Source organism: Strigops habroptila, chromosome 4 (assembly GCF_004027225.2).
Source record: "Strigops habroptila isolate Jane chromosome 4, bStrHab1.2.pri, whole genome shotgun sequence".
NCBI classification, from domain to species: Eukaryota; Metazoa; Chordata; class Aves; order Psittaciformes; family Psittacidae; genus Strigops; species Strigops habroptila.
This window is the reverse complement of record NC_046358.1, coordinates 78550720-78564147: the sequence shown is the minus strand read 5'-3', so window position 1 is coordinate 78564147 and position 13428 is coordinate 78550720. Positions and strand designations below refer to the sequence as shown.

Below are 13428 nucleotides of genomic sequence, written 5' to 3'. Positions count from 1 at the left end.
GCCAGGGCCCGGCCCCCCGCGGCCAGGGAAGCGCCCTCGCCGCTGCCCCGCGGCCGGCAGCGCGCCTGCAGCCAGGGCGGCCCGCCCTTGCGGAGATTAACGCTGCATTACGCAGAAGCGGAGGGAAACGACCGTGTCTGCGTTCGATTTAACGCAGAGAAAACACGGCTGGGAAATACCGGTTACAGGCGCTGCCCTTGCTCCACACAATAGAGAGGGTTTATTCACACTCACAGGTGTGACAGGTACAGAGAAGGTGCACACGGGTTTACCTCAGCCCCCCACATCAGCCACACCAGGGCCAGGGCACCCCTCACCGTGAACAGTAAATGGAAGTGCTGATGCAAAGGCATCAACACACCCACAGAGGATTGCTCAGGTCACACCTCAGTCCTACAGAAATGGAAGAGCTGAGCGATTTGTTTTAATGGATTTCTGACTCAAAAAGACAAATTTTCCAACTACTTAGATTGTACCAAGATAGAATTTGGACTGACCTGATCAGCAGTACCTGGTGAGACATTTTTTTTTCCATTCATTCTCAGAAAAGGAATCCCTGTACTTGAACAAAAAATGTTTGGAATATGGATGGTAACAATACTAATTCAAAGTAAATATGCCAGACGATTTATTCTATTGAAGCCTTAAACACACACACCAGCATTAAATGCAATAGTAATGCTTGAAGCAATTATCTAATGAAACCCAGCTTTAGTGTAAGTAAAAAACCCCACAAAAGTATTTTCACTTGTATGTAATTTACATTTTCTTTAAATATCATATACAGGTTGCATAAACACAGAAAGTTAATGTTCACTTTATGGCATTACTACAGACTTAAATTCACATTCCACTTTATTTTAAGAATCAGTTTATTTGCTATAAATGAGGTTCACCTACTCTTGATCTTTATATATAAAGTCACATTTATTTTTAAAAAGTCTTGATTGCAAAAATAATACAGTAAATCACAATAAAAGAAATGTTATTTACATGTGAATTCCAGTACATTGATACTGTTGACTTGACAAGAGTAACAATGAAACCCTGCTGAATGCCTTTAAGTGTTATTGTCTTCAAATGTGAAGACTGACTAAAATTTTTTACTCAAAATAAGAGTTATGATAAAAGCTCAGAATATTGCCAAGAATTAAAATTGAACTGACTTATTCTGTTGAAATCAAGTCTAAACTGACCATGTGTCTCATAGTAGGCCTTCCATGGGGGCAGTTCCAGGGATGCTCAATCTCACCCATATGGGTGATCAGTTTTCTCATTTCCTGCACATTCAGTGCAGTTCCAATCATCACCTGCAAGTAAAGACAAAAAAAATCCACTATTATTTTCTTCCTCCATATTGACAACTGACACTAGTAAGAGCAGTTCTTCAGCTACTATAGTAAATAAGTACTTTGCAAGGCATTAAAATAACTACAAGATGATCAGAAGACAAAATACAGCTAAGTATGTTCCTAAGCACACCAGTATGAAACACATAAAAAACTACCAGAATTTTTCCCCAAGTTACACTAGACAAAAACACATGGAACAAAATGGATGATATTAGCTGTTAACACTCAACAGTAAATAAACTTCCCTGGCAATACACATACAGATACAGCTTATAATACAACAGAAACCTATAATACAACAGAAAAGACAGTATTTATTTGAAAGCAACCATCAGGTGCAGTACTTACAGACTTTCTGCAAGCTCGAGAAGCAAACATCTGCCTGACCCTGGAGGGCCTACACATGACTCCAGGGCAGTCACTTAACATGAAGATCAGCTCATCTATGTCTTGTGGACCAAAAGTCCAGTTTTTGCTTGTTGGCAACGATATTAATTTAACTCTTTGAGTTACAGGAGCTGAAAGATTTGCAGCAATTAATAAAGAAACAAACAGAGCATTACAGGAAATTACTATTTCTTGAGAGAAAAACTACTTGGATACATTAATATGACGTGATCTGCATATTTGCTTAGGTTTAAATTTAGTCTTTTGATGGACGTTACTAACTAACCAAAATGGTAACTATGGCAGATATCCTTTTAACATTCAAAAATAAATTGCTTGCAAACTTAAAAGCAAATAGATCCAATCTCTAACAAACCCTTTGATTTCAAAGAACAAAACATTTATGAAACTATTTTGAGGTTATGTGACTACAAAATAATTAAGGATTTTTGTTGATAAGGGATTGATAATGAATAGCATTTTAGACAAAAAAATTGAGATTCTGGAATTAAGAATATGGAAGAAATCCGTAGTGACTTCCCAAAGTGGCAATGAAGAAGTTAAGATTTTGTAAAGGACTATGTGTGCAAAAGCTTGAAAATCTTGAGTTCAGAATTGCATGGAGCTAAGAAAAACAATGTTTCATTACAAGCTCTCAGACCTTGAGGGGAGGTAGAAGACTGATAAATAAACCATCTGGATCAGAAGAAGAGTAACAACTAACTTCAGAAAGATTAGGAATGTAGAAGTAATTTTGAAGAGCTCAGCAAAACAGAAGGTAAAACTGTGTTCCTAAGGGGACTTGGTTCATTTTAACACTTAAAAAAAAAAAAAAGAAAAATCACACTCCCTGAGATGAGACCCTTGTCCACAGAGACCCTTACTCAAAGAACATGCATAGTGAAATTAACATATACTGTATCTTTAAACAGAGACAAGAGAATGTAAGAGCCAATGATTGTAGATACAGACTGTTACGTATAGGGAAAACACTTATTTTCACTGTTTTAAATGTGTAAAAGTGGATAGCTGGCAGACTGTGAGTGTTACTACCTAGCACCCATCTCTGCGCAGACATGGAATAAACAAGTATCTCTACTCTGTGTGTTAATCAGCTCTCTGCACACTGGGTGAAGAGGACAACAGTAACACACAGCACTTTGGTGATCCTTGCTGTATAAGGAAAACAATAAGGAGCTTGCAAGTTGTGCAATTTGCTCAGAAGTACATAGCAAGTCAATGCCAAACCCATAAGGAAAACCGAAGAGCATCACTTACCAATGGTATCTATTAATTTAAAATTAAATTTAAAATTATATTAAATCTCTTAATATAGATTTATTAATATACAAATAGATGCTGGAACCAGCAAGTGTACTAGTAAAACAAAAGGATTTGTAATGTAACACTTCCAGCTTACTCCAAAGGGCCTTCAGAAACTTCTGTAAAAAGCTGGAGAGATAAATACTCTACAGTGTTCTGTCAAATAGTGCAAAGAGACCACAGATCATAAATCTTGAAAACCAAACCAACCATATAGTATAATACATATTATTTCAAAGTTTCTGATAACGACCAAAAGGGACTTTTGCGTAATAAATGACATGAAACTGTTCAACTTTTTTACTTCGAGCAATTCTGGCCCAAACTCACCATTTTCATTTATGACAAAATCAAAGCCATTTTTTCTGAATATTTCCAGGTTTTCAATCAGTATATTTTCATTTACAGCCGTTAGATTGAGATTTTGAGGCCTGAAAGAGAGAATAACACAGTACTGCATCAGTACATAGTGCAGACCACTCAAGACAGGCTAAGAAGCAATCTAGAGCTACCAATACAGAGCTCTCTACTGAAACATTTCACTTTGCTTTGTTAAAAAATCTCACTACTGAACAGATCACTTTTAAGTGTTGCTCAGCAGAGTTAGGTAAGTTGGGCAGCACTCCCTGTTGCAACAGCAGCTCCAACATCCTCACTATATCATCATCCTTACCAAACTGGGGGTTGCCATGCAAGCCCACCATGAAATCTGTTTGACAACTCACTTGCTGCATGGCTATAACTGTATTAGTGGAATTTATTTCTCATGGGAAGATTGACTCTTTGAAATAGAGAATATAAAAAACAACTTTCACTGTTTTGCATGTGTAAAATGCTGTATAAATATAAACATAAATATCCTTCTGAAACATTGAATTAAGCTTTAAAATTATTTTTGTTAAAACACCAAAAATACTCACACTATCAGCTTCTGACCTTGAAGAACAGTGTGTTGTTGTAACATCTCAAAGTTGTACTTCTCATCAGTAGCATGTTGGTCAATTATGAAAAGATCAGAATTCAACTTTGCTATAATAAACCCTAAATTGAACTGGCCAATGATTTCCATTTTCGCAAACATTTCTTTACTGTATATAGAAAATACAAACACATAAGTTACACGTCATCTGCTATCATGTTAGACTGTAAAACTTAAAAACATCTTTTCCCCCTGCAGAACACACTTTACATAAAAAAAAGAAAGAAAATCTCATTTAAGCAGGCTATGAATGTGAAGAAGTACACTTATCTGGAATCTGCCACTGACCAATGAGCCCATTTCTGGCAGAACACAATCTGCTATTAAGACAGGACTTGCTCAGGATTCTCCCATTTTAAGTATATACCTGAATGTAACATATTCACAGCCATGTCTCACCCAATTTCAAATTCACAAGGGGGAGAAATACGAGTTATCCAGTCTTTTCAGAGTTATCTGTCAAAAAATTTGGTGTTTCTCTGACTACACTGCAAATTACAAGTCTGAACTAAGCCAAATCTATGATGTCTGTGGCCTTTTTAGTGTCTTTTCCCATGTTCTGCTTGCATTTATTTTGAACAGCTGCTCTGTTTGGTAAAATAACTTGTCAAATGGACATTTTAATGGCATAAGTTAAATAAAGGACATATCCGAAACTAACAGGTAGATGTAAGCCTCCTCCCCACCCCCCAAGAGAGGTCTTGTATTTTCTCTAAACTATTTTTATTAATTGATGAATACAGTATATTAAGAAGGTGAAAATACCTGATCTCTTTTCTCAATTCATCTTCTGCTACTTTATTTTCTCCAGGACTAATTTTTGCTTTAAATCTTCTGTAATTTTGTGTTTCTGTACTTTTCTGTTGTTGCTCTGTTACCTTTTTTACCTTTTCCACTAAAACCTTCATAGAGAATTCAAGTGGCACAGTCTTCTTTTTAACTTCCACCAGTACATCAACAGTTGACTTATAGTTTGTAGTATTCTTCACTTCAGGACATTTGCCTGCCTTAAAGTTGTCCACTTCACTTCTAAAGCTTCTGCTTTTAAAACGTTTTTTCCTTGGGGAAGAACTACCAGATTCTTGAGATAACTTATTTTGATCAGTCCAGTCAATCCCTTGATTTAACTTATGTTCAGCACCCAAGTCCTGAACATCACAGTCCAATGATTTCTCGCTACATCCAACAGTTCTAAAACATTCATTCTGAAGTTTTTCTTCTGAGCTACGGAATTCTTCTTCACAAAGATTAATTATACTTTCGTTACCGACGCAGGTCCCAGCTTCTGGTGTGCTACATCCAGCATCTGACTCAGAAGTGCTACAAAATCCAGAATCTGCATTATCTTCCAATTTCCTCAAATATCTGCTTGGAGTTGACATCTTTGAGTCCATCTTATGGCAACTCTTGGGCTCCCTAGTCAAGACAGCCTTTTGAGTCTTCATAGCACTCAAAGTGGTATCAAGTGACATTTGTCTAGGGGAGCTGTGCTGCTGTTTTACATTTTTAGGGCTTCGAAAATTACTCTGTGATGTTTGACTGAGAGAGAATGACTCCCTTAATCTGGAAAGAGTCATTATTCTTTTTCCTTCACCACTTGGATTTTCAGTTTCAGAGTCAGGCAGCATTTCTGCCTGAGGCTTTTCTGTCTCTTCAGGAAGTGTTTTCTTCAAGTTGCCTAATAAAACCAGAATAAAGAATATTTCAAGATTCTAAGTTAGCTGGAAACATTAATAAAATGATGTGCTTTACTAAAGGGAGTGAAAAGAGAGGTAGAAAAATCGCAAACTCCTTAAAGGAGCCCTTATGGTTCAGCCAATGACTGAATATGGGGCTGAAATGCAACAGACAAGCAGTTACATCTTTAAGAAACTTAATAGTACTTATGTGGATGAATTTGTGACCTCTTTCTAAAATGGAATAGCAATCAGTGCAATCAGTATGTTTGTTTATATTATCAAGAGTTTAATGACTGAGTGACAATGAAAAGCAACTGCTCTTATACTTCAATGGTCACTATAAAAATCTGTTGGCAAGGTGTTAAAGAGCTGGCACAATAGATACTTGCAGTATACGTGATTTTGTGTACATAATTAGAGAACTTCAACCTCAGAAATTGCCAGTCTAACATGTATTTTACTAAAGATTAAGTCAAAATAACAGAATTGGGCTACAACTGATTCTGTATGTCAGTAAAAAAAATAAATTAGAAGGGGTTCTGTTGGAAGAAATTAGGAGGATGAGGTGGTGTTAACACTGAAAAGCAACTTTGAAAGACTATGCAGTCACAAGATAATCAGCAATTCCTGCAGTTATCATGAAAGAATCAAAGTTCAAAATCCAACAAACTCTTACTCAAATTTCAGATTTTATTTATGAGACCGTAACCATTCTTTCTTGAGGACATTTAAATAAAAGAATTGGATCTCTTCTATTATCTTGGGAGAAATCTTTTTCAATTTGTGTTAACTTTTTCCCCCCATAAAGCTGACTGTAAATCATGTCATCCTGGCATGTGTAACTTCCACAGCAATCACTTAACTTTGGGTCCTCACTTATTATTTGATGCCAGTAACAATCTTTCAATGCAAGTAATACATGAAAAATCTGCCCTGAAAGATACATGAATTAACAGCCAGACATTTTTTCCCTTTCTTCTTTGGGTTTCTAAAAGTACATTTTTCCATTTTCAAATCTCTACCATGTATCACATACAAAATTTTCACATCTTACCTGCAACGTCCAGAAGTTTCTGATTGACATTCAGTTTGTTAACGTCACTCCCAAACATCTTCAGCAGAGAGGTTTTTAAAATTGCTAATAAAAGCTTCTCCTCCTGAAGTAAAATTTGCCTTTTGTCTGGAGTTACATTGATGTCAACACACTCTTAAATAAAAAGGAAACCAATCACATTATAAATGAAAAATAAAAAGAGAAATCCACCCTTGGATCAAAGTCAGTTTTCTGCCCTTTCACCCCCCTTATTTTTATTTCACAGGATTAAAACCAAAGGCACAGTTAACATTCACAGTAAGTCTGCAAATTAATCTTTTAACTTTCCTCAACATTCCAGCAAACAAAACAGAAGCTAATTCCATGCAATAACACGATACAAGTTTTCCTGTAGTTAAGCTAACCACAAGATTGCCTGTTTCTCATTACTTCAGATAAGTTACTTTTGAGTATAGAAAAAGTAGAGGCAGAGAAAAGTGGAACCAGAGCTAGACCCCAGCTGTCTCTCACCAATGGTAGATCACAGAATCATCCCAGTGCAGGAAGTCATACAGATAAAAGTTACAATATTCTCTAAATAAATACAATTTATTCTTCAATTAAATTACAGACTTTACTGAAGCTACTGAAAAATATGCATAACTTACCAGAATCTACACAAATGTTTAGGACAACAAATGGATACTGGTGTTTATTATATACATGATAAACTTCATTCACAAGTTTGACAACCTGCAGAGGTGAAAAAACAGTAAATGTCAAAACTATTATCTTCTATTTCCCATCAGTATGTGTTATTTAACCCCCTTCAAAACAACTAATGAGCTAAATCATATATTGTATGATTGAGTTTTTGTTCATACGAATAGACACAATGAAGACAAAAACTTGAGACGCAGGAACTTGCAGCATCAAGCCACAAATACACATATCAGCTACTCATCTAGTTGCTTTCTGAGAGTATCAAACAAGTTAGCACTGGTGATCTTAGAAAAATACAAACCTCACCTTTGCTGGATCACATGGACGTTGGTTGATAAAGAAAAACTGTCTGTCTGTTGCGCTCCTTCCAACACCATGATCACAGCTAGAGATGAAGCCTGTAATACTGTAGAACAACAACCGTAAGGTAAAATGGAGCAAAGCAAAAGAAATTTTTCAAACTTTGAGCATATTTAATGGATGAGTATTTTATAAAGGGCTAAAAGAAACGCTATTATACAGCATCAGTAAATATGTGTAGTTATTTCCTCTCCTAATTCCTTATCTGACAAAGGCTAGATGTTCAGCTCCAGAAAGGCATCATACAATTGAAAAAGTAGGTCACTGATTTCAAGAGAAGTGGCATTTGTTTTCCTGCTCTGAAAGCAGAAGGCAGGTCAGTTGTGAACTTTCACTGGTCAGATACTGATGCATCTCTTTGCCAATCAATCTCACGGATAATGAGAGATTAGAAAAGTACACTTGAAGACAGTAAAGGGTAATTACACAAACTGATTCACATTCATCTGGTACCATTTCTAAGTAACATAACCAAAGAAATACAGGTATAAACAACGGATACAATTCATCCATCCAGTTACTCAGGGCACTGATAAAGGTAACATTCAGCAGAAGATTACAGTAATATGTAAATGACTAGGATACAAGGAACAGTAGTTTTGCTCTTCCCACTCATCTGATTAGCAACATCTTAGTCCTAAATTAACTCCTCAAATCATGCGACGGCCTTTCCCTAAATTATATACTAATATCTACTATGTTCTTAGTTATTTTCAATAATATTAACTACTAGTTCTGTTGTGTTTTTTTTTAATTAGTTTTGGGTTATGGTAAAATGCCATTGGCAACAGTGGTTTATACTTTTCTAATTACCTATAAAGATTCTGTGGCATGTCAGTAGCATTGACTCCATATTCTTCACAAACAGCTTCATTAGGAGGTAGCTGAACAAAAGGAATGAGGCTCTGCAACTAAAAAATGGAAAAAAAAAAGAAAAAAAACCACAACAACAACAAAAAAAAGGGAAGTGAAACATTTTTTCCTTCTATTTTATTATTTATTAGCCTTAAAATCCATTTGATAAAATGGTGGGGGTTTTGTTCTCATCCTTTGATATCACTACTCTTGACTCAGTTGTTTCACAGACCCTTACTTGAAAATGTACATAGGCAGAACAACAAAACGATTTGGACTCTCCAGCTACATACAGATGACCTTATCAAGCTTTACGCAAAAACAAAAGGCAAAGAATAATAGAAGTTGCTTTTGAGAGAACAAGAAAACTATTAGAAAAGATATATTATTTGAATCACAAGCTGCCTAAGTACAGATGTTTACCACAAATGTTTTCCCAATCATGCCTCTATTATTTTTCTGCCATTAGAGAATCTTCTACTAATTTTACATTTAAATATTTGATATTATATAAGCAGGCTAGAAGCTAAACATTCAGTTCAGATAACACTGAATTTTCAGCTATGCTTGTTGCTACGTGGAAAGATAAAGTTACATCTTTCATCTAGTCTTTCAGCCACAGCATGACCAGGCTCTGAAATCTCTACATGGCGACTGCGAAGGGAGGAAGTGCTTATCAACAACCAGCAGCTGTCTATCACTCAATATTCCTGATGGTTGTAATAATACAGTTCTAAGCCCGTTTCCTAAATAATTTCTCTTCCATCAAAACATCTGTAAGCAGATTTAGAAACTTCAAGGCAATCTGTGGAGGCTGCACTGTTTCTCCTTCTTCAACCTGTAGGGTGTGCTAGAAGTCAACACATGCTCCATTCTCTTACGGTCTTTAAAGGTTTCCTACACCCCCTCTATTTATTAGATATTAAAAATGTCTCTATACAGCTATATGATCTCTCCTTTCAATAATAAAAGTAATACCTGCTTTTGCCCAAATACTGCTCCAATGTTTTCCTTTAAACTAGGACTCCCAGTAGTGGACACCACAGAGCTTTTTTTCCCTTGGCCAACTTGATTAGTGCAGTTAATCCTCACTCCTTTTGAAACAATACAGTATGCCTGCAAGAGCTGGACCATTTTTGCATATTCCTATTAAAGAAAAAAAAAAAAACCAAACCAGAAAGTTCACATTTATATGAAATGTCTCTTTTTAAAACATAGCATTCAATATTTGCAGGTAACACAAAAAGAGGGTGGGGGAGGGAGTTTAGTAATTCTTTTATATCTTTACAAACTAAATAAAAAAAATTATATGTGGAAAATAGTGCTTTAAAAACAAACAATCTTTACTATATTGGTATTTAGCCATAACACAGCAGTCCCCAATTTTAAAAATACACAAGTGATCATGATACAGATTTTTTTAAATCTGAACATGTGAGAATGTACCTCTAAAACCAATCACTGCAAAACAAAAGAGGAAAGAATACAGGAACACTGTTTTCATATTTAAGATACAAGACAGGCATGACATAGTCTGACATAATCAATGTATTCTCAGAGAACTGAGTACCATTCAGCAGTGAATAAGTTCTGGGGTGACAATCCTTTGAAATAATAATTTCTGATCTAACATACCTTTTTAATGTTTCTTTGAAATTCCTTATGCCGCACAGGCAGAGTATAAAACAACTGCTGTATGTTCACAGTCGTTCCTTGTGGCCGTGGAAAAGGTGTTTTCTGAGTAATTTTACCATTGTGATCAAATACCAGCCGAGTCCCAACCTTTGCAGACTTATGACACGTAAAAATGGTAACATCACTAATGGAAAGGAAAAGGCAACAGAATTACTCTTATCCATTCCTCATCACCTCATCAGGCATAGAAACTACACCAATACTATTAATTTAATTAAAACTAACTCTTTACCACATACAACTAAAGAATAGTGTAACATTTTCCTAGCTACAATGCAAACATTTTTACTTGTATCCTTTTCATTCTTCTCCTATAAAATGCAATGTTAAAAGTCTGATTTTCAACATTCCTCAAACATAACAGCAGAATATTTTTGATCACAGAACTGCGCACAAAAGCTGTGCTATTTCAAATGTACACTTTGTTTGGGAGTTTAAGTACAGTTTTAAGCAGTAACAGCCTGGCAAACAGCTCTTAGATATTACAGTGCTTTGCATCAGAGGATCAAACATTTATGCAAGTGCACAGTTCCACCCTGTAAAGATCTGCATACTTAGTAATGCTGAATTTTGTACATAAAAGGACCAATCACGGAATCATTTCAGATGCTTAGAATCATACAATAATTTTAGTTGGGAAGAACTCAAAATCAACCTAACTTAAGAAACAGGAAGTTTTCAAAGCCTCTTTTTACCAATAACGGTAAACTGGAAAGTTGGCTTCAGTTATTTTTGTGCATATAGTAACTTTCTACTAATAAAAAGTTTAATAGCAATACCTTAATGCACACAGTGAACTCAGAGCTTCACCTCGAAACCCAAATGTTTCAACATGTATTAGATCAGAAAAATCTTGTATCTTCGATGTATAATGTTTCAGAGCTGGAAAAATATATTTAAAATACATATTTCACTTCTAAGTGACACTGGTCTACGCAAGTTGATTCTGCATGCATATCAAGAAGCAAAAAGCCTTCCACATATTTCCCTTCCCCTTATCTTATAAGCAAGATCTCTTTAAAATCCTCAGATACACTTTTTATTCCATACTTACACCTAAAATTCATACAGCATTATTGGTATATGCATTACAAGATGCCTTGGAGCAGTACACAGTTCTGCCTTTGCTGCTGATGTACCTGTCACACATTTCCGCTCCCATTTCATGCAGTTTAAAACTAGCAAATGGAAAATGTGACAGTCACGTATGCAATGTCGGTTCGCTTGTAGCAACTGTTCAGGTTTATAATTCACCTCTCAAAAGCAGTCACTTCCACAAAGCTCAACACCTTCGAGAGTGACTCAATGATTAATGTGATTTAATCTAAATAAACATTTATAGGACTTTCTCTGCTATAATTATTTCTATTATTTGTTCCACTTAAATCAGCAATCAACTTGGCTACTTTTGAGCTACAACAACTATAACCACAACAGCAGCCCAGTCCAATTTTGCTCAAGGCTTGCAGGTCATGCACACATTATATAAAGCTGACTATCTGTTAAAAATTATTAAACTTAGGAAATTTAGACGGTTTTGTTTGTTTGTTGTTTTTAAGTAGCTTTCTCACTGAAAACATGTTTTCAGAATGTCCAAATTCAAATTATGAAAGGTTCAACTTACTCAAGCCTTCAAAGTTTTCCTCTTCCACTCCACCTCCATTATCTGAAACCTCTATCAGTTCAGCTCCATAATCTTTAAGTTTTATATCTACAAAAATAAGTGAAGTCCTTTATTTCTGTACGTCCATACACAATATTCAGTATTAATTTTGTACTTGAAGCAACTTTACCACATAATGGTTCTAGGTCAGGTTTGAACAACAACAGAATCTTCATAGCTGTCCAAAGTTAGGTGAGTCTAATACACATCAGCCTGTACCTGCAGATAGTTCAGCTTCACTACTGCACTTTTCCCTTAACAGAAGCGTTCCCAATTACAACAGCTATCATTCTGGCAGCTGCAACCCTGCCACAATCATCTGCCAGCTTGAGGCCACTGGCTAGCAGAGCCCCATCACCACTGCTGTACAGGACACATACATCTTTTAGGGGCAAAAAGGACTACAAATAAAATAACACTGACAAAGTCACATGCTTATAAGAGCCCACCTAGAGCTGAGTTGTAAAATCACTATGAACAAGCTTGGCCCAAACAGAAAGCACTTGCACAGATCTGCTACTATGCACTCTGCTTTGAGGAAAAAGTACTTTATAAGTCTATGAAATTTAACGATATTACGATGAAAAGAAAGTTACCAATGTTGGTAGCTCCAGCATCCAGGCTGTTCTCCACCAACTCCTTCACGGCAGTGCCAAGATTGAGCACAACCTGCCCCGAACAGATCCGGTGAACGGACTTAGGGTCGATGGGCTTGATGGCTTTGGCAGGTTCGAGGCTTGAAAGAGAGGAGGGACAGAAAGAAAACACGCAGTGTAAAACCGGCGGGAAAGGCTCGCCTCACCGCGACACTCTGCTCCTCCTAAGCGAGGGCAATCGGCACCCAAGGGCGGGGCGGGGGGTAGAACACCGATACACCGGCTGGCCGCACACAAATGCGGAGCGCCCGAGGACCCCCACAGACCTCCCCAAGCAAGCCGGGACAGGAGACGGGAACCGAGAAGCCAGCGGCGGGCGAGGAGGCCGCAACGGCGCCAGCGGCCAAGCCCTGGGCAGCGCAGTGCGAGCGAGGGACGGCCCCGCCGCCGCAGGTAAGACTATGGCCGGCTACGGCCCGATGCAGGTAAGACTATGGCCCACTATGGCCCGCTCCGGCCCGCCCCAGGGCGGACACTCACCAGGGCGCTGCCGCCTCCATCAGGACCGCGGCGGGAGGCGCGGTTCCCCGCCCCAGGACCGCATCGCCGCAGGCCCCGCCTCCGCTCGGTCATTGGCTACTGAGTAAAAGAGCCCGCAAGTCCTAAACAAGTTTTCAACTCTCTTGACACCAATTAGTCAATAGGGCGATCCAATCGGAGCCGGCCTTTTTGCTCTACGGAGACTAGCTTGGGGAATCAATGGCTCACGCTGGCCAATAGGAA

The 13428-nt window shown here is 37.5% G+C and overlaps 1 protein-coding gene across 3 annotated transcripts; it reads right to left on the bottom strand.

Moving 5' to 3' along the window:
- Nucleotides 1-510: 510 nt before the first annotated feature.
- On the bottom strand, nt 511-13267 carry PMS2 (PMS1 homolog 2, mismatch repair system component). 3 transcript variants are annotated; one of them, XM_030484339.1, is made up of 16 exons: nt 13186-13267; nt 12646-12785; nt 12011-12097; nt 11166-11268; nt 10327-10510; nt 9670-9837; nt 8650-8747; nt 7783-7882; nt 7422-7506; nt 6775-6927; nt 4807-5719; nt 3983-4150; nt 3393-3493; nt 1701-1870; nt 1167-1310; nt 511-556 (listed from the first exon to the last, which is right to left on the bottom strand). In XM_030484339.1, exons 1-15 carry the CDS (start codon nt 13203-13205, stop codon nt 1167-1169), a joined length of 2634 nt encoding a protein of 877 aa, XP_030340199.1. In that variant the 5' UTR covers nt 13206-13267; the 3' UTR covers nt 511-556. The 3 variants fall into 3 exon arrangements, 2 of the variants coding, with proteins under 2 accessions (XP_030340199.1, XP_030340198.1); XR_003991156.1 differs by lacking the exon at nt 511-556 and having other exon boundaries at nt 605-1310; nt 3999-4150; XM_030484338.1 differs by lacking the exon at nt 511-556 and having other exon boundaries at nt 605-1310.
- Between the last annotated feature and the right edge of the window lie 161 nt (nt 13268-13428).

Excerpts from the sequence above, each read along its gene's own strand:
- PMS2 (XM_030484339.1), bottom strand. The coding sequence starts at position 13,205 with ATGGAGGCGGCAGCGCCCTG. Across the intron at positions 8,748-9,669 it reads CAGTATTTGGGCAAAAGCAG|TTGCAGAGCCTCATTCCTTT; the intron begins GTATTACTTTTA and ends TCCATTTTTTAG. Across the intron at positions 7,883-8,649 it reads ATGCCACAGAATCTTTATAG|TATTACAGGCTTCATCTCTA; the intron begins GTAATTAGAAAA and ends GTTGTTCTACAG.